This window comes from Odocoileus virginianus, chromosome 13, assembly GCF_023699985.2.
Source record: "Odocoileus virginianus isolate 20LAN1187 ecotype Illinois chromosome 13, Ovbor_1.2, whole genome shotgun sequence".
Classification (NCBI taxonomy): domain Eukaryota; kingdom Metazoa; phylum Chordata; class Mammalia; order Artiodactyla; family Cervidae; genus Odocoileus; species Odocoileus virginianus.
This window is the reverse complement of record NC_069686.1, coordinates 34,541,068-34,564,199: the sequence shown is the minus strand read 5'-3', so window position 1 is coordinate 34,564,199 and position 23,132 is coordinate 34,541,068. Positions and strand designations below refer to the sequence as shown.

Sequence of the window (23,132 nt, the reverse complement as noted above, 5' to 3'; positions counted from 1 at the left end):
AGTAGAATTAAATCTGTTTAATTATAGTTTTTATTTTCCCTCGTTGCTTCAGGCCCCTCCTGAGCGGTTCATGGCATCTAACACCTTTGCCTGCTTGATTTTCATACGGAAGAGAGATTGGCATGTTAATGTGAGAGTTTGATCTCTTCCTACAGTGGTACTGGGTGTAAACTGTCAGTGTTAAATATTTGGGTGCCAGTGTTTCTTTCCTCTACCACTCCCCTCCCCCATTTCTTTCAAAGCAGCTCAGTTTTGTCTTGTAGGTAGTTATTTCTATTCTACTCAGATTGCCTTTGTTCATAAAGTCATAAAACTTGGTAAGTGGAAGTGCATTGCAGAAGACCTTAAACTGTGCTTATTTTGGAGAATAAATAGCTGAACTCAAAAACGAGTAATTTGCCTTGTATAAAATGTCTTGGGAATAAAAATTCCCATTTTAAATACATAGCAGTTGATCATAAACATTTTATTTGCTTACTGAAGGTCACATAGCTAGTAAATGGAATCCAGGTTTGAACCCAGTTGTTTCCAGCTCCACAGCAGTTTCCAGAACTCCGTGTCTTTCTAGCCTTTGAGCTTCTGTTCAAGTTATAAAATCATCTCTTTTTGTATTTACAGAGTTACATGTTGAAAATTTGAAGAATGAAGATGATGTAAACACTGGACTGTTAGGTATGGACCTTACTGTCACTTGATTTTTGAGCTCAGTTTTGTTTTCTATGTTTTAATGATATACAGGTTTGGATAAAGTACGTAATATATTCCCTGTGCGATGTTGTTTCACTCTTCTTTGTTTGTATATGTATGTGGTATGTTTTATTAGACTTTCTTTTTATGTATGAGTATATGTTTGTTTGTATGCCAGACACACTAGGAATATGTTTTGAACACAACTGTATGTAACAGGCCCAGAGAATACTTAACATTTTTTAGTTACCTTTTGGAAAAGCCTCTCTACACTTCTTCCCAAGAAGTAAACAAACAAACATCTCCTCACAGACATAACAAAGATAACATCTTAAGCAGGCCTCAGAAGTAGTTTAAGTTCAAATCTCCTTATAAGCAACTTAGTTTTTTAAAAACTATGAAAAGCATTGGGTATACTTAACACAAGCTAGTTATGACTAGGAAAAAGACAGACCTGAGTTTCTATAGAATGTCAGTAGAATGCTAGTTTACAGATTTGTAGTAAAAAAAATTCAGTTCTTATTTAATCTTTATTTTTCTCTGCCAAAATAATTGTGAAGAGTTCAGAATTTTACCTGTCTGGCATATTTTACTCCTACTTGCTATAATTTATTTGGCTGATCACTCTGAATTGGGGATGAGGGTATGGGAAATGATTGAGAGCTTATCCCACTTGTTACTCCCTCCCCCAATGTTAGCTAAACTATTAAACTACCTCTTCAAGGCTAATGTCCTCATGATTAGGACAACAGAGTCCACCTGACTTTGCCAGAAGGGAAGCTTTTATCTTCAGATTACGAACAGGTTAGTTTGCTAGCTGTCCCATGAAAACTTGTCTGTGCTTGTCTTAACTTCTGGCATGAGAAAACATGTCCTTTTCAGTTACTCATTTTGTTAGTGTGCCTCTGTGTGTTGTTAAACTGTTGCATCTCTAAAATCAACAGTGATCATAAGGCTTTTCATAGCATTTATTGATCTGTCAACTCTTGACTGAAAGGAACAATATATAAGCCTAAATGCCTGTTAAGAAACTTAATTTCCGAAGGAGCTGAGACACTGCTATTCTCATGCTTCTTTCTGTGAAAGAAATGTTCATGGGGAGCCCATTTATAGTTTTTTACAAAAGGTTCATGATGACCATTGTATCAGTGCCTTTGGGAGTTGATTGATCCTAATGGCTAACAGGAATAGGCTATTACAGTGTTCTTCTTAACTAGTGAGGTAGTCCCACCAAGGAGATGTGATTAATACTTTCGGCTTCTCCCCATATCTTCCCTGGTTGACATTGGAATCACACTGCAGAGTTTGTAGGGCTTTCCTTTTATAATTGTCCTATAAGCCTATTTTTCAGATAAATTAATAAAATAAAACTTAAGGTCATTTAGTTGAAAATCACATTCCAGCCATTCCTCCTTGAAGTTATTTTCTGGCCAAATTGATTGCACAAATCATATATAACATTGAACTGTTTGATTTTCCACATTTGCTTTTCTATCAACATTTTCCCAAATTTGATCACATTTCGCAGTTAGTCCTGTTTCCAATTTTTGCGTTTTTTTCCTAGTTTTATAACTAGGAAAGTATCAGAAAGAAGGATAAATGATCTTTTATTTGAGGCAAACCTGAAATAAGTACATAAAATAGTAGAAGGAATTGCCTTTAGCAGACACTCCTTAATGTGAGACTGTTAACCAAATGTAGTGCTAGTACTTTTACAAACACTGTAAATAGTACTATACAGAAATTGTAATCAGACTTTGTGGAGTTCCTTCAGTGTCTAAAAAGTTTTAAAATTTGATCTTTGGTTCCTATGAAATCTATTAGTTAGTAGTTACCTTTAAGTCCCTTTTGTGACTAGGAGCAGATTTCCTAGCATCTTGCAGTGTCAAGGGCTGTTTATTTTTTAGCTGCCCATTTACTGCTTGTTTTATGCTTGAGATGTTTCCAGGCTTCTACACATTTTCCAGAGAAGAGATGACTGACAAAGATGATGTCTGCTCATTTAAAGAGTTGATGATTGATTTCATTTCTTCTGCACAGTGATAAGTGAGACTTTGTATCATCATAATTGAATGATACAGAACATTAGAAATATGGTAAAAATTTCCAAGGGAAAGGATGTGTTGGGAAATGACCCATTCTCTTAGAAAGGTGCAAGTTGATAGCAACGGACTCAGTTTCTTCCTCGCAGTGAAAGCTAATTAAAACCATAAACTTGAGCTTTTTAGTGGGTATATAATATGAACCTTATAATTTGAGCCCACAGTCTATTAAGGAAATAATACAGTACTTTCTGTAGCTGGGTAGGGTAAATCTAATATTTCATTTAAAAATTCACAAGTATGTTATCCTACTCTGCAGCAGAGTCTTTGTAAAATTTTGTATATTGCTGATAACAGTAAAAGAGCCAAGGCAAAAAAGAGAAAAACCAAAAGCCCTAAAACATGGAAGGATACAACCAAACTGTTAGTTCATCTGAATTTTGAAATTATAGTTAGTTTTTTTTTTTAATCTCTGTTGTTTGTAGTGAATGACTGTAACTCCTAATGAGAAAAACGTTGTTTAAAAAAAGCAGAAGTTTAAGGAAGTGTGAAAACCATGTTCCATAATTAACGACAGTACTGAACTTTTTACAGTATGCAAAAAATGTGTTATTTCACCTGGTATTCCCAACTATCCTGCATCCATAAATATAAAATACTCCTTCTAAATCAAAACTCAAGACAGTGTACATTAGAATTTTTATGCCATCAGATAGCTAGGCATGGTAGCAAGGCAAAAACAATACAGGTCATTATCTGGAATTATCAGTGTGCAGCTGAATTATTAGTCATTAAATCATTACAGGTCTCCTCTTAACATGTAAAAGTAGTAATGAGAACCAGACATTAGGAGCTCTATTTCTCAAAAATTGGTTTATTGTTGGTGTGGTACTACCTGGCCCAGCTGATGGAAAGAATGTTTCTTAGGCTTATGAAGTCAGACTTGAGTTAGCATCAGAATCACCTGGAAAACTTGTTAAAGCATTTTGCTGGGCTTTACCTAGTCTAGAGTTTCTGTTTCAGTAAGTATAAGGTAGAGCCCAGAAATTTGCCTTCCTCATAAGTTTCTAGGTGATGGTCATGCTGCTACTTTACAAGAACCACTAGTCTAGTAGTTCTTACTCCTCAGTTATATCAACAGCAAACACAAAGAAGAACCCTAAAGATTTTCTTACTCTGAATTTATGAAATTTCAGCCCCAATCCTCAGTCTCCTGGATCAAAGTTAAAGTCACCTAATTGGCTGCACTCTCAGTATCCTGTCAGGGTCTGTTGCACCCAGTGTTCATTTTTAAATTTTCTTGAGCAGTTCTTTTTGTAAGAATTATTTCATGTCTTTTATTCTTACTTACGTGACCTTCCACAGAATAAAGAGAAAATTGAGATATATATATATTTTTATAGAATAAAGCTTATTTGATCTTGAAATTACCTGATTGGTTCATTGGCCTGTTTTATATATAAGATACATTATAAGATTTTAATTATCTTATTTACCTGTATCTGGAAACACTTTGTTATTGTATTAGGAATCATTTAATATTATCAGTTATTCTCAATTATGCTAAAAAGAATAAAATAATTTTGATGGAATAGTCCAGAGCAGAGGTCAGCAAACTGTGGCCCTCAGGCCAAACCTGATCTGCTACCTGTTTTTGTAAATTGAATTTCATTGTAGCATACCTGTGCCCCATTGTTTTATATATTGATTATGGCTGCTTTCATGCCAAAATGTCAGAGTTGAGTAGTTGGGAAAGAGACCTGATAGTGAGCGAAGCTGAGGATATTTACCATCTGGTTGTTTTCGGGAAAACTATTGTATTCTCAACCAGGTATCATTTAACAGAGAGGAAAAAGGCAAAAACACACACCATCCCCTTTTGCTAAAATATGTATAACGTTCTTTTTCATCTTTTATGAGTCTATGCCTACTAATTTATTTGATACTGTTTGTAAATGGAAAAATGCTAATGGCAGGTGATTGGAAAAGAAAGGGGGGGAATCACTGGATTGAGCATTCAAATTGTTTAAAAATCTAAAAATGAAGATGTTTTACAGATTACGGAGCTAAGTTGGCTAAGTAATATTCCATTGTATACATGTACCATAGCTTCTTTATGCATTCATCTGTCAATGGACATCTGGCTTGCTTCCAAAAATGTGGAACACCTAATAAATTTGCATGTCATCCTTGCACAGGGGCCATGCTAATGTCTGGATTGTTCCAATTTTAGTATATGTGCTGCCAAAGTGAGCACTCATTGTATTCTTTCTTCTACTTTTGTGTATGTTTGAAATTGTTCATAATAAAAAAGTTTTTTTTAAGTTTCCCTTGTGAATATGATGATTTAACATGATTGGAAACTACAATGGTACTTAACTCAAGTTTCATCAGTTTCAGTCAGAATATTCCCTTCCACTCCTTAACCTTTTAATAGGAAAGGGAATAGAATTCCTACAAGCTGAGTGGCAGACTGACAGAATAGTTGAGTGGAGACCTTGATCAGTGCAGCTGCCGCACTCCGACTGTTGTGTTCAGGTCGATGGCACTGGTAGGGGAGGAAAGACCCCTTTCCTCTGCTCCTGTATTTGGAAATCAGCTTGAAGACCCACGGCTGTTCAGCTTTTTGATAAAGTTGCACACATTTGCTTACCATAAAAATTGTTGATTAGTTATATGCACGAGTCCATCAAAGCTTTTATTAGTAGCCAGCTGGTTATAGTTTTTACAGCTTATAAAACTACCTGTTAAATTATTTTTGATTTTTAATTTCATAACTTAGTTACATGAGTTATAGTCTCATGAAAAAAATTTCACTAAAGCACAGGTTACCATTAATCTACTTGTGTATTTTCAGGTCTTTTTCTATTTGTTTATATGTATATAATAAGTATAATAAGATATGTGGTTTTATCACAGCTGTAGAAAAAATAATTCTAATCATGCATATGCTGCAGCTTCATTAAAATATCTTGGAGTTCATTCTGTATCAGTAAACATAGTTCTACCTCATTCTTTTTTTATTACTGCATTGTATTTCATAGTATGTTAGCTTACTTAAACATTTCAAATGTCAGAAGCTCTAAAACAGGACTTGGAATTCATCAATATGTGGTCACATCTTGTCCTATTGCTTATTTATGACAGGAATACATTTTAGAAGAATGTAATTGATAGCTTAACATTTTTTAATAACAAACCTTTCCCAGTATGGGAACATGGGAGGATTTTATTTTGTTTTTCTGTTTGTTTTTACTTACATCTCTGACTTCATAAAACTTCTGAAAGTCATCTCATCTCTATAAGCCTGAAATTGCTAAATAATATTGAAATGTTTACAACATATCATAATCTTTCTTTGCTGGAAGCTTTTTTAGAAACACATAGAGCTGCCATCATATTTCTAGAAAAATAACTACACTTTGAAATAAAAATCATATATTTTGAAAAGCAATCTCCCCAATTAGATAAGTGAAGATAAAACTCCAGTAAAGGGGTTAGACTAGGAATTTTCCATCTACTCTCCTATTTGCTTTAGGTGAAACCATTGAGTCCAGGGGGTTAGAGTGGATGAAAAAAAAATTTCCATCATATCACCTGATGAAAATTAACTATAGAGAAGAAACAAGGATGTGTGTATTTAAAGACCTGTATTCTTTGACACAACAGTTGTTCAGAAATTTGTTACAGATATCTTTGTATAACTTATAATAATGTTACTTGCAGCTTTATTTTTAATAGTGAAAAATTGCAATAATAAAAAACATGCAGTGGAATTGTGGATATGTGTACTGGATATGGAAGGTCTCCAAAAATGTTGTGTGAAAAAGTTCAGGACAGTTTTTCTAGTGAGAATCCCATTTGTGGAAAATAAACTGAGAAAATACATACATGGCATACATTTGTATATAACTGGCTCATTCTTATACATAGCTATCTACATTACCTATAATTTTTACAAAAGATGAACAATAAACTGATTGCTTTTAGAAACAGAGTTGGTAAATTGGGGAAGGAAGACTAACTTAATTTTTATGTACCTTTTAGAAATTATGTTAACTTGGTAAAATGGGTTTATAAAACATAAGTTATCAAATTTTTAGCTTCAGGTTTTTTGTTAAAAAATGTAGTTGTGAATTGCCAACTTTCGTGGTTTTCCTGCTTGTTCATACATGAATTGAGTAATTTCAGAAGCATACACACATTTCTAGACCACAGTATTGCAATGTACTACAGTATTGCAATGTACTCTTTTAGCCCTATCATTGTGATGTGACTTTCATCAAGGATGTAACTGTTGATCAGTTCAAAGTGAATGTAAAGTAACTAAAATGCCCAAAATGAGGCAGGCACTTAGATCATAGAATAGAAGTTATTTCTGAAGACTCAAGAATATTTTTGTATTAAATCCAGTAAGTGTTCTGTTAAAGCACCTGAGTAAAAAAGCCTAATGGGCTTTAGGGAGCCTCACATTTTGTTATTGTTGGTTATTTTGTGTCTTTCTCAATTTTTTAGATGTTTAGAATCTTCCATCATTCCACCACAGTCCCCATACAGTCTCTGGGTTGGCAGGAAGGTTGCCCTCAGTCTTTACTCAGGTTATCTGCTCAGTTCCACATTGGGTACGGTTCTAGAGTTTGACTGTGCCAGGATATTGGGATGGGAGTACGATCTAGTCCTCAAGACATTTTGCTCAAATGAGTTACTGCTGAAACATTTTGCATTCTGTTCAGGATGGCCTTGCAGATGCAGCAGCTTCCAAGCCACATGACCATGTGCTATTTCTATGCCCCACTTAAGGCAGAGGCATCTGCAATCTTGGCTCTGGGCCCTTCTGCCAAGATTCTGTATACAGCTCCAATTCCTCTCTGGTATGTGTGGCTTCTTGATGGCTCCACCAGGAAACCTCAGCAACACTACTACCTCTCCATATACACATACAAATGCAACCACACACACACCACTTTTCAAAACCAGGACTCTTTCTCATCTGTATATAAAGCCCTCACTGTCTCCCTGTTATACACATTTTTTTCTGTATTGCTATCCAAGATATTTTGTCTCTACCCTCCTTCTTATATCTGTCCTACTAGTTACCCTAGTTTTGCAACATAAAAACCAAAGAGACATAGGGCTGTTTCTCCTTTCTTTGCCACATCCTTCTGGGGCAGTTAACACAAAGTTCATTATCTTTTGAAAACGGGGGGGGGGGGGGGGGGGGGGGGGGGGTGTAAGGGAAGGGGGACTATCAGGAGAAAAAAATTAGGTTCATCTTTCAAAAATACTTTGCCACAGATTTGTTTATTGCTTCATTGCTCTGAGTTTCTCTTTCAGTAACTCATTCTCTTAGTGAGTTTTAATTAGTTTACAGACAGTCCAGTACACATTATTTCCTACTTCTTGCTAAAATAAAGCTATATTTGATTGTGCATTTTGTGCAGCCAGGGAATTTGGTAATTCATAAGTCAGCCTCTGTTGTAGTCTTCTCAGCCTTTCTTCTATGTACTCCTGAGGCCTGGGATACACTCATCGGTAGCGGTGGCTTCATAAACTGTATGAAGGAGGCAATTTGAATGTGTATCTTCAATCCTTCAAATTAATTTCTTCCATTAGTCACTGTTTATTCCCCACATTGTTCCATATCTTAACTCTTTGCTCTTAGAGCACGTTGTAGTACTGTGCTTTTGACTTGATATCTCTCATAAATTGCAGTTACAGTGTGACTGAAAATCTAAGATCCCAGCCCATTTATAAATTGGAAAGTAACATTTCTTCATGTACTGAGTGAGCACAGTTAAGGAATCAGATTAGGTTTGTAATGTTTGGAAAGTTATAAAGAGTAGACACTCCAATAAAATTAATTCATATGTCAAAAGTTCATGGTATGGAAAGAAAGGGATCACTTAGTACTCAGTAATAAAAAGTAGCAAGCGGTGATCACAGAGTTAAATAAAAAATGTCAGAACATTTTAACAGTGAAGTGTTCTGACATTTTCCCCACAGTTTTCAGTTTTATAAAACTGAAGATAAAAGCTTTATTTTTAAGTTGAACTTGTATTCTTTTCCACATAGTAAATTATAATTGAATTAAAATATTCATTGATATGACTTCTAGTTTTGCTTTAATATTTTACACTTCCACAGGAGATTTTCTCTTAGGCTTATGTCTCTTTTATCACTTAAATATAATTTAGAAGATTAGAAATATGTATGATCTTCTGAATGTGATCTGAGTTAATTTAATTGCTTTGGTGTTAATAATCCAAGTTTTCTTCTCTTTGCCCATTAAGGATTCTGGACTCTACTTGTAATATCCCTAACTGCTGGGTTCTCCTGCTGCAGCTTTTCTTGGACAGTGACTTACTTTGATTCTTTTGAACCAGGGATGTTTCCTCCTACTCCCCTTTCACCTGCCAGGTTCAAGTAAGTATTCCTGTTTTTTTTTTTATTTCCAACCCATTCCAGCTCTGTTGAGCATACTAAAATAGAAGCAAGAGGCTGCTTACTTTTGAAATAATACGTTGAGGTCCCAATCTTTATAAAGTACAGCTTGGCTCGGTCCTTAGATAAGTGGAGAAGAATATTTTGAACTCTATATGTAGATAATGCAGAGGTATTTTTAAAAATTAAATTCAAAAAATAATCTAAGATGTATGAAACTTTGGTGGCTATTAATCCTTTTGGGATGAAATTTCATTTGAAACAGTTTATGAAGGCTGAATTAAAAATTCATGCTTGGATAGTTAGACTTAATAATTGGATTAAAGTTTTCCTCAGATTTAAACTCTGTGTAATAATTAGCAAGCATTTATGGCACCCCCTCCCAGTTTATATATCTAGACAATATCAGATTTGTTTTATAGTGGAACATTAAATTTCTTTGGTCTGAATTTTCTGTTTAAAAGAGTTTTGGAAAATTTGGTAATCAGTATTCTAATCTAGTTTGTTTATGTTAGGAAGACTCTGGTTTTAAATAAAATTTTCCAGATGAGAGCATCTAAGATCTCTAGTTTATCCTACAAATTTAAGGTTGGAAGAAGTGGGAGAAGAGGATGAAGAGTAGAAAATAAATTCTATTAATGATACATATGTTATCAAGAGTATTATACTTGGTACTGTTGTTACTACCAGTTCCTTCCCACCCCATGGACAGCTCATAGAGAGCAAATGAAATCTGTTTGAGGACTCTGTAAATAAGAAACTTAATACTAATGATAGTTACTAATAATCATTGTTATTAATGTTCTTTGTTATTTTTAAATTCATTTTTCTGTCTTAAAAATATATCTTTAAAATTTTTACTTCAAAAATTTTGACTTAAATGAAATGTATAAGTTTAAGACATCTTAATAAATCCCTATCTATATATGTAACATAAATCACATACTTGCCAATAAATTTTGTGTGTGTGTTTTGAGTGGATAATGATTAATTAATAATCTAAACTAAGTTATATGTAATGGTGCAGTGCCCTCACATAATTTACATGGGTAACATTCAGTTTGAAAGTTAATTTTGCTAAGTCAATTCAGAGTTACTTTCTATTGCTGCTCATTGACATCAACCAGTTAACTTTAATGAGGGTGTGAGTCTGATATAGATGATACAATAAGTCACACAAAAAACCCCTTAATTTTATTTTTTTTACTTTTACTTATTTATGTCTCACTTCCCCCTGAATTCTAGTCCTATATTTCCAGGTATTTAGTAGATTTTGCCACCTGGAGTCAGAAAGCACCTGGCATTTAGAATTGTTAAAACGTTTAGTCCTAGACATAAGTATCCACCTGCTTACCAAGGCCTGAAACCCTTTTTCACTCTATTTAGCCCTTCAGCAAGTCCAGTCATTCTTGCCTTTTGAGGTGTTATTGGAATACTTTGTCTTAGCACCCACGGTGTTTTTGCCCTATTTTAAAGTCTTGGTTAGGGTACTTTACTCCTTGGAGTCCCCTACTCCCAGGTTCTCACTCTGATTTGTCTTGTATATTACAGCCTTTATAAAAACAGATCTTAGTCACAGTTCGCTTGTTTAAAAGTCTTCAGTGGCTTTCTTGATTCTTTGAAAAGCAAGTCTGACTCCCAGGTATAGCCTAACAGTCCTTCCCCAAGTGACCCTGCTCTGCTTTTCCAACTTTATCTTCAACTTTTTCTCCAGTGCTGCCTCTCTCGTAGCCATTACCAAATTACCCTGACATTTTCTAAATAGACATGAACTTTTGTCTTTGCTCTTGCTGTTCTTTCTTCCTGGAATATTTGCCCTCTCAGCTTCACTTCCACTATCATCAGAATTCCTAAGACTCATATGTTAGAAGCTTTTAGAGTTAGAAGAAAGCATTTCAATGTTCCTTTAAGGATCTGGAATTCTAAGAGCATTTAACTAATTTCCTAAAATTTATCTTTGCATTTTTTTATTAGACTAGAACCAGTAGTGATGGACCTCAGTTTTCAATGTCTTTATTAGTCATTCAAAGATGAGATAGTGTCAGATCAGAGACTTACATATTGATAAGTAGAGAGAAGTTAATTTTACATAGGTGTGTGTCTTAGTTGCTCATTCATGTCTGACTTTGCAATCCCATGGACTGTAGTCCCCCAGGTTCCTCTGTCCATGGAATTTTTCCGGGCAAGAATACTGGAGTGGATTGCCATTCCCTTCTCCAAAAGATCTTCCCAAACCAGGGGTTGAACCCGGGTCTGCTGCATTGCAGGCAGATTCTTACTGTCCGAGTCACCCAAAATTGGGAAGTCCAATTTTATATACAAATCAGGTATTAGCTCATTGGAGTCAAACTGTAATTTTAATTGATCCATATATACTAAATAGAAGTACAGTCCAAAAAGACATAATAAATACAGTGGCATTTGATCACAGATTAACGGAAACCACAGACCCAAAAAAGGTATATAACATAGTGATAATTGATAGTTTTTTCATAGTGAAAACCCTGCCCTCTGGTGTTTGAGGCAAATAATGCAATTACTTCAGAACGGGCAGAATATAAGTACATTCTCTTTGTCACCAGCAGAGTGAGTGCTTGTACAGGGAAACAACTCTGCCTTTTGAGAAAGTTAAAATCTTCAGACTTTATTTTCTGAGAAATCAGATTGATGCATTTTATTATTTTTCAATATCACATTTTTATAAAAATAATGTTTATAACAGGTTATATTTTATTTAAAATAAACTGATGTTAATATAAATGTTTCCTCTGATTACATAAAGTACAGGTTCTTTGTTAAAAATTCAAAAGATAAGAAAATAATAGAAAAACTCTTAATTAGAAAAAATGACAACATTTTAATATGTATCATTCCATTCTTAGCATTTTTTAAAAATTAAAATTGGGATCATAGTATAGATATTTGTAATCCATTTTTAATTTAAATTTTGTTACAACATTTTCTATTCAATATTTCTTTGAGATTTCAGTGTTTTAAATATACTTGAAAGACCAATCATCCTATATATCTGTTTTTTAAGGAAAACCTAATATAAATGATAGCTAGTTTCTAAGATAATTTATTAAACAGAGGTCTCCTTAACTAATTAAAAAGTAAAGAAAGGCACTATAATTGAGACATAAAGCAAAGAGAATTTTCTCTTTATTTTTTTAAGATTATTATTAAAAGTCTTCCATATTTCTAAGTCCATCATGAATATCAAGGATGAAGAGGATAAAATAATCAAGTCTAACCGGTTTGTTTTTTTACAAAAAGCAGTCATTTGCTCTCCTTTGCAGATTTAAACCCAAGGGCATTTTTTTTTAAACTAATTAGTAGAGTGGGAAAAAAATTTGAGAAGCCCATATTTACTATGGCTATCAATTAGTTGTACTTCCTTAGAAACATGAACTCCTTGAGGGGAGAAAATAATAATCTTTATTGTTATGTAGTAAATTTTAGATGAGACATTTAATGAAATCACAGTTTGGATCAATAATTAATTAGAGAAGTTGAGATAAGAAATAAAACCTTTGCACTCATAAAAATTTTTTTATATTTACACTTTCATATTTGTTAGGTATTATCTTAGTTCAAGCTGCTATATAAAGGTACCATAAACTGGGTGGCTTATGCATGTGCATGTGTTAGTCATTCAGCCATGTCCGACTCTGTGCAGCCTGATGGACTGCAGCCCACCAGGTTCCTCTTTCCATGGAATTCATCAGGCAAGAATACGGGAGTGGATTGTCATGCCCTTCTCCAGGGGATCTTCCTGACGCAGGGATCAAACCCTGGTCTCCTGCGTTACAGGCAGATTCTTTACCATCTAGGCCACCTAGGAAGCCTCATGAACAACAAAAATTGATTTCCCACAGTTCTGGAGACTGTAATCCTTAAGATCAGGGTGCCAGCTGGTCAGTTTCTGGTGAGGTCCATCTTCTGGGTTGCAGAGGACGTCCTTCTCATTGTATCCTCACAAGGCAGAGAACAGAGAGAGGATGCAAGCTCTCTTGTGACTCTTAGAAGAACACTTATCCCACATCCCATTCATGAGGGCTTAACCCTCATGACTCTCATCCGATCCTAATTACTTCTAAAGGCCTCGCTTTCTAATATGGTCAGTTGGAGGGTAAGGTTTTGACATGAATTGGGTGGTTAGGAAATGGACACAAACATAGTCCATAACAGATACAGCTGAGAAACTTTCATTTTCACATATGCACAGACCTTTAGGAAAGTGAAAGTCACTCAGTCGTGTCTGACTCTTTGCGACCCCATGGACTATACAGTCCATAGAATTCTCCAGTCCAGAATACTGGAGTGAGTAGCTGTTACCTTCTTCAAAGGATCTTCCCAACCCTGGGATTGAACCCAGGTCTCTTGCATTACAGGTGGATTCTTTACCAGCTGAGCCACAAGGGAAGACCTTTAGGAAATAAGATGGTTAAAGAACTTTGCAAGGTGTATTTTTATTCAGCTACTTAATGGGCTTCAAAGGCTTTTTTTTTTTTTTGACCACTCACTGAGGCATGCAAGATCTTAGTTTCCCAACCAGGGCTCAGACCCATGCCCCCTGCAGTGGAAGTACGGAGTCTTAACCACTGGACTTCCAGGGAAAACCCCCAGAGGCAAATTTTTAAGAAAGATGGTTGCCAGGCTTACTTTGCAAAGTTTACTGGGTTAAAGGGTATACTGCATTGTCAAATATATAAACTTCTTGATTAGGAAGCAGTTACTTTCTTTGCAGAAAAGGAAATTTAGGTCACTTGTACTTTTAAATTATTTTCTTAGTTTCTGAAAAATCTGTTAAAGAGCTAGAGGCAGAGGCAGTAACTTTAGATTCCCTGGGGTGTCTGTTTAGGCATTGCCTACTTCTCCCTACTTTATAATTCATTATCCTATTCTTCTATCCTATTTAATCAACATCTTTAGTTCACTATTCATTAGGTTTTCCCTGTGCACTCATTGGGTTTTTTTTGTTTTTTTTTTTTTTTACTCATTGGGTTTTACTCATTGGATTTCCAAGCAGGCAAATTTAACACTATGCTGCTGCTGCTAAGTCGCTTCAGTCGTGTCTGACTCTGTGCAACCCCATAGACGGCAGCCCACCAGGCTCCTCTGTCCCTGGGATTCTCCAGGCAAGAATACGGGAGTGGGCTGCCATTTCCTCCTCCGATGTATGCATGCATGCTAAGTCGCTTCAGTCGTGCCTGACTGTAGTTAATATTTCACAAAATGGTAATCTGCTTTAATTATAGTATTCAGGAGTTAATGTGTTTAAATATATGACCACCCATGTAAAGATACTACAGTCAGAGAGAGAACCCAAAACCTAAAAGAATCTTGGGGTTCTTTCCAGGCTGAGCTGGTGGCAGCACGAGAACTTAAGTCCTTCTGAGTGGGGAGGAAGACAGGTATAGATAGGAGATGTGTACTTGGGTTGTTAAAGAGTTGTTAAAAAGTACAACTTTTTATCAAATATTCTAGGATCACTGTGAATGTCTTAGACCTTCATATTAAAGGTTTTTGGAGAACTTAAGTCTCTTCTAAGTCACCCATAGGGGTTATCATTCGTCCAGGTCCTCCATTTTTTTTAAACAGATGAAGACACTGAGTCCCAAGGAATATTTTGCCTTGCACAAAGCCAAATAATTTGCCTGTGGCATAGCTGGCACCTAACTATGTTTATTGTTTTTTTTTGCCTGTCTCGAATCAACAGGAAGAATTTCACTGATTGAAGCAGTGTCATTTTATTGACAATTAAAGGCACTTGCTGTGAGCCTTTGCTCTGTGGCACTTTTGCCCATGCAGTATTGCCAAATCCAGTTAAAGTCTGTTCTTATTAATAAAATCTCACTCTGTTCTCTCCTTCACTGTTCTCTGTCAGTGACCAGAGTGCTCCACTTCAGAATGATTTCTCTCACATTTCACATTACCTGTGCACAAACACCATCTCAGTTCAGTTCAGTCCCTCAGTAGTGTCCATCTCTTTGCAACCTCATGGACTGCAGCACAGCAGGCTTCCCTGTCAATCAACAACTACTGGAGCTTGCTCAAACTCATGTCCATTGAGTCAGTGATGCCATCCAACCAGTTCATCCTCTGTCATCTCCTTCTCCTCCTGCCTTCACACTTTCCCAGCATCATGAGCATCTTGAGTGAGTTCTTTGCATCAGGTGGCCAAAGTACTGGAGCTTCAGCTTCCAATGAATATCAGGACTGATTTCCTTTAGGATTGACTGGTTGGATCTCCTTGCAGTCCAAGGGACTCTCGAGAGTCTTCTCCAACGCCACAGTTCAAAAGCATCAGTTCTTCATCGCTCAGCCTTCTTTATGGTCCAACTCTCAATATCCATACATGACTGCTAGAAAAACCATAACTTTGACTAGACAGACCTTTGCTGGCAAAGTAATGTCTCTGCTTTTTAATATGCTGTTTAGGTTTGTCATAGCTTTTCTTCCAAGGAGCAAGCGTCTTTTAACTCAAGGCTGCTGTCACCATCTGCGATGATTTTGGAGCCCAAGAAAATAAGGTCTCCCACTGTTTTCAGTGATGTAGCTGCAGATTTATAGTTATCAGCTTGTTAGGTAACTCAATGATTATCATAGGTCCTGTCTAGGGTAAAAATGTTAGTTTATAGTATAGAAATAAATTTAGTTGGGAAACGATAATGTATGTGATGGGTAATGTATGTGATTGGGATTATCCCAAATAATTTGGGGAAGGGGCAGCAACTTCAGGATTGGCCACCACCTACTTCTTGACCTTTTATGGTTAGCCTCAGAACTGTCATGGGGCTGGTGGGTGCATCGTTTAGATACTAAGGTATTACAGGGAGCATATGATGAGGTTCACTCTTCTGCCATGTTGGACCTTGTTGATTCTAACCAGTTTTTGTCATGTCCTGTGGGTCGCAAAGAGTTGGACACAACTGAGCGTCTGAACTGAACTGAATGGCCATATCATTGTTTTTAAGGTTGTTCCCTTCCCCCTCCCTTTAGTTTCATTTGTACTTTAGGTGCCTCTCAAGTGGTCACATTTGTGCAGTTCCTAAAATGTTAAAATATATAGAATTTGGTTGGCAATCTATAGTGAATATACAAAGTACTGTCTTCCTGGTGCTGTTGGTTTTTTTGTCTGGATCACTCTGAGTTATCCACCTTTCTGCTGCTTCCAACCACAAATGATATTTGTGAATATTAGGACACTCAGTTTCAACAAACACATGCTTTTAATTCAATTTAAACATTTCTGTACAGCCTTGTTGTTTTTTTAAATTGTGTTGCAATGGTATTTGGTATTTGCAGAGTAAATTAGAAGAAAGAAAGAAAATGAACAGTTGATTTTCATTTGAATTGCTTTTTGGTAACTTTTATAGAGTGAAAATTAACACATCTCACGTGTTATTCCTGTGTAATGTTCTGGATGTAGTCAGATGCTGAAATATTTAAATCTCCATTACATTTGTATGTGAAAAGGTTTTCTCTAAGTTCTTGTTCTTATTACTGGGGCCATTATTTCTCTTATAGGTTAAGATATAGTACAAACAAAATAGTAAAATCATAATAGAAATGAGGTTATGGGTTCTTGATCAGTAATATGTCTTGAAGATCAAGACAAGTAGGTGATTTAGTATTTAAATTAGAAGTTTCTTTTCCAAGCACACTAGATTTAACATTGAACACAACAAATTGATGGTGTGACTCTTTTATACAGACTTTGGAGAGTTGCCGCTTTGTGAGATCAGATATTCTTTATTGCCATGGACTAATGAAACAGATGTCAGATGGCTAATTGCAGTTGGAGAGAAGCTACTGACAAAAGAGATAGATCAAGAACTTGGCCTTGCTATTTGAGTATCATGAAGTTTCATTATCTGTCATTTCATTATTCATTATCTTCATTCTAGGGACTGTTTGGAGCCATCAGTTGTAAAGTTGTCACTATTAATGAATATATTGATGGCATTGCACAGAGGCTTCTTGAAGTGAAGGGTTAAAATATACATGTCTTATATATTCCATTAAAATTCTGAATGGAGACTTAAATGTAACAATCCTGTAAGAAATCATATTAAATATTCTTGGTTTCTTCGTTACTTTCATAAAGTAATATAGCTGCTGTTTGCTTTGCACCTATTTGCTATGGCTTTTGCTTACACAAATTTACAATGTGTCATGTATGGGTTGCTGAATAGACACAGGTGTCCATATGCACAGAATAGCATGGATAAGAAATACCTAAGAGATAGCACTTGGTAATGTTGTACTTGGAACCCTTTATATGTGTTCAACAATATTCATAAATTGTAAGTCAATTTCCTCCTCTCCAAAATGGGATTAAAAGCAGTGATATCTACACTCATAGGCAGTAAATATGTTTACTAGGTAAAGCAACAGATACATCAGATGATAAATCTGATATAGTCCCAGAGCTTTTCTTTCCCTTGCATAATTTAAGCTGGATGTCTGACTGTGGCCTACCGCTGGTTGCAAATTATATTTTCTTGAGTAATTGTTATTTATCTTTAGATTTTTATCCTTTAAATTTTTCCCCGTTCTGTTCTTTTGATAATAATATGCTCTTTCTTGTATTAAATAATGCTAATAGTACATGGTAGTGGTTTTTAAACCTTGTTCTTGGCAAAGCAAGTTTGTCAACAAGACATGGTGTTATTTTTAAACTGACTTATGAAATCCCATTTTTTTGGGTACTGTTTGGCCTAACTTTCTAACAAATAAGGACTTTGTCTAACTAAGGACAGTATCCAGGACAGATAGATGTCTTTAGCCATTTTTCTACCTTGATAACAGTGATGTATAAAGTTAACATGTTTAGTTCAGTTTTCAACCAAGTAAACTGCTATATATATAGCTTTTCTGCTGGCTCAGTGGTAAAAAGAATCTGCTAATAATGTAGGAGACGCGGGTTCTATCCCTAGGTCGAGAAGATCCCTGGAGAAGGAAATGGCAACCTGGCACCTCACTCCAGTATTCTTGCCTGGGAAATCCCATGAACAGAGGAACCACGTAGGCTACAATTTGTGGGGTTGCAAGAGTGGGACAGGACTTAGCAGTTAAACAGTAACAACAGATTGCTATATATAAGTAAACTAGACTGTAAGTTAGAATGCAGTTTCATCCAACCAGATATACATTTATTTCTCTTTAATTTTCAGGAAACTGTAATACAATGAGAAATAACTTAAATGCATACATTTTAATTCCATGTTAAAGAACTCCGCTCATTGTTAGGATCTTTCAGTGCCTGTACGTTATTATGTTAGTTAATATCACACCAGCAAAACATAGGTTGTGATTCAATTAAAATTTCTAGTTGGTAAAATTCTAAATGAGGCATAGATTATTATAGAATGGAGATTCAGAAGTGATTAAAGAGATCATAAGGACTAGAGAATTTGGCAGTATAGCTGGGAAACTAAGGAAAAAAATCCTTTTTAAAAAACGAGGAGCTGCTTTAAAGTTGAAATTTTGAATTCTGTTATAACATAGTCTTTACCACTAGCACCACCTCAGAAGCCCATGTATTTTTAATAATGATGCATTATAGCTCAACATTATGTGTGTATATATATACATTTACATTTTTTTCCTCACCTTACATCTTTTAAGTAAATGTTTTTCTAGATAATCCTTAGCTCAGGATTATTGTGAAACCTTGAAGTCAGTGCAGTCATATTTCTAATGCTTTTATATTTTAATAGCATTTCTATTTCAAATAGTAATTGAGAAATTTATTTGCCAGGACAGTGACTGATTTAAAATTTCCCTTTATTGATTTTTTTATGATTGTAGAATTAATACATGTAGCACAGAATTGTATAACTTACTTAATGACTGCAAAATCTTATTTTGAATAATGCTGAATTAACTAGTGTGAACAGATTGCAGATTATACCTCAGATTAAAAAAAAACTATACATATGTAAATATTTCTGTTTTTATACAAGTATAATCATATAGCACATTTAATAATTATTTCTGTATTTGTAATCTTGATTACTAAAACCATATGACTCTAGACATGCATATGTGTATATATGGTGTGGTGTATGCACTTGAAATACATCACTCCACCCAAATACAACTACACCTTCAGTTCAGTTCAGTTGCTCAGTCTTGTCCGACTCTGCGACCCCATGGACTGCAGCAAGCCAGGCCTCCCTGTCATTACCAACTCCCACAGTTTACTCAAACTCGTGTCCATTGAGTCAGTGATGCCATCCAACCATCTCATCCTCTATCATCCCCTTCTCCTCTCATCTTCAGTCTTTCCCAGCATCAGGGTCTTTTCAAATGAGGCAGCTCTTTGCATCAGGTGGCCAAAGGATTGGAGTTTCAGCTTCACCATCAGTCCTTCCAATGAACATTCAGGACTGATCTCCTTTAGGATGGACTGGTTGGATCTCCTTGCTGTCCAAGGGACTCTCAAGAGTCTTCTCCAGTACCATAGTTGAAAAGCATCAGCTCTTTGGCACTCAGCTTTCTTTATAGTCCAACTCTCACATCCACACATGACTACTGGAAAAACCATAGCCTTGACTAGACGGACCTTTGTTGGCAAAGTAATGTTTCTGCTTTTTAATATGCTGTCTAGGTTGGTCATTTGCTTCCAAGGAGTAAGTGTCTTTTAATTTCATGGCTGCAGTCACCATCTGCAGTGATTTTGGAGCTCAAAAAATAAAGTTAGCCACTGTTTCCACTGTTTCTCCATGTTTGCCATGAAGTGATGGGACCGGATGCCATGATCTTAGTTTTCTGAATGTTGAGCTTTAAGCCAACTTTTTCACTCTCCTCTTTCACTCAAGAGGCTCTTTAGTTCTTCACTTTCTGCCATAAGGATGGTGTCATCTGCATATCTGAGGTTATTGATATTTCTCCCGGCAATCTTGATTCCAGCTTGTGCTTCATCCAGCCCAGCATTTCTCATGATGTACTTTGCATATAAGTTAAATAAACAGGGTGACAATATACAGCTTTGATGTACTCCTTTTCCTATTTGGAACAAGTCTGTTGTTCCATGTCCAGTTCTAACTGTTCCTTCCTGACCTGCATACAGGTTTCTCAAGAGGCAGGTCAGGTGGTCTGGTATTCCCATCTGTTTCAGAATTTTCTGCAGTTTGTTGTAATCCACACAGTCAAAGGCTTTGGCATAGTCAATAAAGCAGAAGTAGATGTTTTTCTGGAACTCTATGCTTTTTCGATGCTCCAACAGATGTTGGCAATTTGATCTCTGGTTCTTCTGCCTTGTCTAAATCCAACTTGAACATCTGAAATTCACGGTTCACGTACTGTTGAAGCCTGGCTTGGAGAATTTTGAGCATTACTTTGCTAGCGTGTGAGATGAGTACAATTGTGTGGTAGTTTGAGCATTCTTTGGCATTGCCTTTCTTGGGGATTAGAATGAAAACTGATCTTTTCCAGTCCTGTGGCCACGGCTGAGTTTTCCAAATTTGCTGGCATATTGAGTGCAGCACTTTCACAGAATCGTCTTTTAGGATTTGAAATAGCTCAACTAGAATTCCATCACCTCCACTAGCTTTGTTTGTAGTGATGCTTCCTAAGGCCCACTTGACTTCACATTCCAGGATATCTGGCTCTAGGTGAGTGATCACACCATCGTGATTGTCTGGGTCGTGAAGATCTTTTTTGTACAGTTCTGTGTATTCTTGCTACCTATCCTTAATATCTTCTGCTTCTGTTAGGTCCATACCATTTCTGTCCTTTATTGTGCCCATCTTTGCATGAAATGTTCCCTTGGTATCTCTAATTTTCTTGAGGGGTTAGACTTATAATTCAGTAAGCTAGCTAATATGATAGTTTTAGTCTTATTTTCTGGCACTTACATTCTAAAAATATTTTGCTGTATTTTCTCCTGACAGATTACTTTGAGATGTATTTTTTTAAAAAGGCTAAAGAAATACAAATGTATATATGCATACACAGTTATACAATGCATCCAGTGTGTAGCCACTGTCTTAGCAATGTAAATATACACAAAAACAAGAGAGGGACAAATGGGAGAATTTTTTTTTTAACTTCTGCATAGTTTCTTACCTGATTTCTTATTCGAGTTATCTGTCCTATAACATTCTAAAGAAGTCAAAATCTGTTTCAGGAACGTAATGATACAGTGAAACAAATAGCATTTTATCATTGTTCAACTTAGGTATTTTTTTTGTTTAAAACTGTAGTAACTTTGAAGCTTTCAAGTGGAAATCAGTTGGGATAGATTTTTGAAGTGGGATAGATTTCTGAAGTGATAATCTCCCAGGAAATCTCTTTGCTAATTTATATATTTCCAAATAGTAATAATATTTACTTTGAGGCTTTTAGAGTCACTAGAGGTTCTGGCTGAAGAGAAATTTTGATTCAGTATGTCGGGGTACACTCTGCAATTCTGAATTTCTAAGGAATTCCCAGGCAAGGCTAATACACTGCTAATCTGTGGATTATACTTTGAATAGGGAGGCTTTAGGACCAGAGTTGGCAGACTTTTTCTGCGAAGGACCAAGTGGTATTTTGACTTTGTGGGCCATGTGGTCCCTGTCACAACTCTTCAACTCTGCCACTGCAGCACCAGAGCAGCCAAAGACAGTACATAAGGTGTGAGTGAGACTGTGTTCCAACAAAAAGACACAGGTGGCAGGACAGGTGTGTCCTAGTTTGCTAAGCCTTCCTTAGAGCACCGCTCTGAAATTAGACATTGCTTATAAAGTTTCTACAGATCTAAGAAATATATGTATATACACACACATATATGTTTATAAAATCAAGTGGACTTGTCTGTTCAGCTTAGTTTTATAGTTGTCAGGATATGACACACTTTTTTAAAAATCCCATTTACATTAATTTATAATAATTACTTCCCCATGGACAGAATACTGGAGTGAGTAGCCTTTCCTTTCTCCAGGAGGTCTTCCCAACTCAGGGATCGAACCCAGGTCTCCTGCATTGCAGGTGGATTCTTTCCCAACTGAGCCGCAAGGGAAGCCCATAATAATTCCTTCATGCCTAAATGGTAAACAGGTTAACTTTTACTGAACATCTAAGTTTTAGTGAATAAATGATGATAAAGTAGTGATAAAGGGTTCTCTAAAGGCCATTTGAACAAACAAGAAGGCTTACAGCTTGAGGATGTTTAAAATTATAAAAAAGTAAGACAGTTATTGGAGAAGGAAATGACATCCCACTCCAGTATTCTTGCCTGGAAAATCCTATGGACAGAGGAGCCTGGACAGGATACAGTCCATGGGGTCGAGAAGAGTCGGACATGACTGAGCAAACACACACACAACACGAGACAGTTATACAAACCCATTGTATTAACTTTACTCACTTCTTCTAGATTGTGAGTGTACAAGTTTCTTTCTTCCCAAGTACAGTAAGTGTTTTTCAGGATTAAGAAATAGACTAGGAGAAATAAGTTGTTGGCAAGAAAAATAATTAGAAACTTTAAAATGGAAAGCCAAAGTAAATACATCAAAACTTGGTCACAGTTACTGGAACTATAAGTGAAACTAGCTTCCTTTTACCAGGCCTTGTACAGAGAAGGAAGGATGAAGTGCCTGCCCTGAAAAATTGTAAAGTTATAGAGGTAAAAGGAAGGTCAGGTAGGAGAGAGCCTGCAGCAAAGCTAGCAAAACATTGAAACAGCAGAAGACCTCAAATCCATTCTAAAATGGGTCAAGTGCTGTGGTGTTCCATATAGAAAGGATGAAGAGACTAAGAGATGAATCATCCAAACTAAGATCTGAATAACTAGAGTTCACAACCTTCATATTCTCAACTAGAATCTTACTAGCTAGTACTGTCCATCCATGCCTGGAGAATCCCATGGACAGAGGAGCCTGGCGGGCTACAGTCCATAGGGTTACACAGAGTCAGACACAACTGAAGTGATTAGCAGCACATCCATCCATCCATCCTACATCCCTG

At 36.0% G+C, this 23,132-nt stretch overlaps 1 protein-coding gene and 1 non-coding gene across 3 annotated transcripts in view; one reads left to right on the top strand and one right to left on the bottom strand.

Moving 5' to 3' along the window:
• Nucleotides 1–23,132, top strand: part of ARL6IP6 (ARF like GTPase 6 interacting protein 6) — a 34,324-nt gene that overhangs the window by 2,238 nt on the left and 8,954 nt on the right. Inside the window, exons 2-4 of one of the 2 annotated variants that reach the window (XM_070476189.1) lie at nucleotides 619–672; nucleotides 9,020–9,152; nucleotides 18,116–21,829. In XM_070476189.1, coding sequence (XP_070332290.1) covers nucleotides 619–672; nucleotides 9,020–9,152; nucleotides 18,116–18,254 — 326 coding nt within the window. In that variant the 3' untranslated portion in view covers nucleotides 18,255–21,829. Of the gene's footprint in view, nucleotides 1–618; nucleotides 673–9,019; nucleotides 9,153–18,115; nucleotides 21,830–23,132 lie in introns of those variants that run through there. The other variant, XM_020900397.2, reaches the window with a different exon arrangement.
• Nucleotides 4,883–4,986, bottom strand: LOC139038152 (U6 spliceosomal RNA). The gene has a single exon (XR_011491095.1). It is a non-coding gene; the product is annotated as a U6 spliceosomal RNA (small nuclear RNA).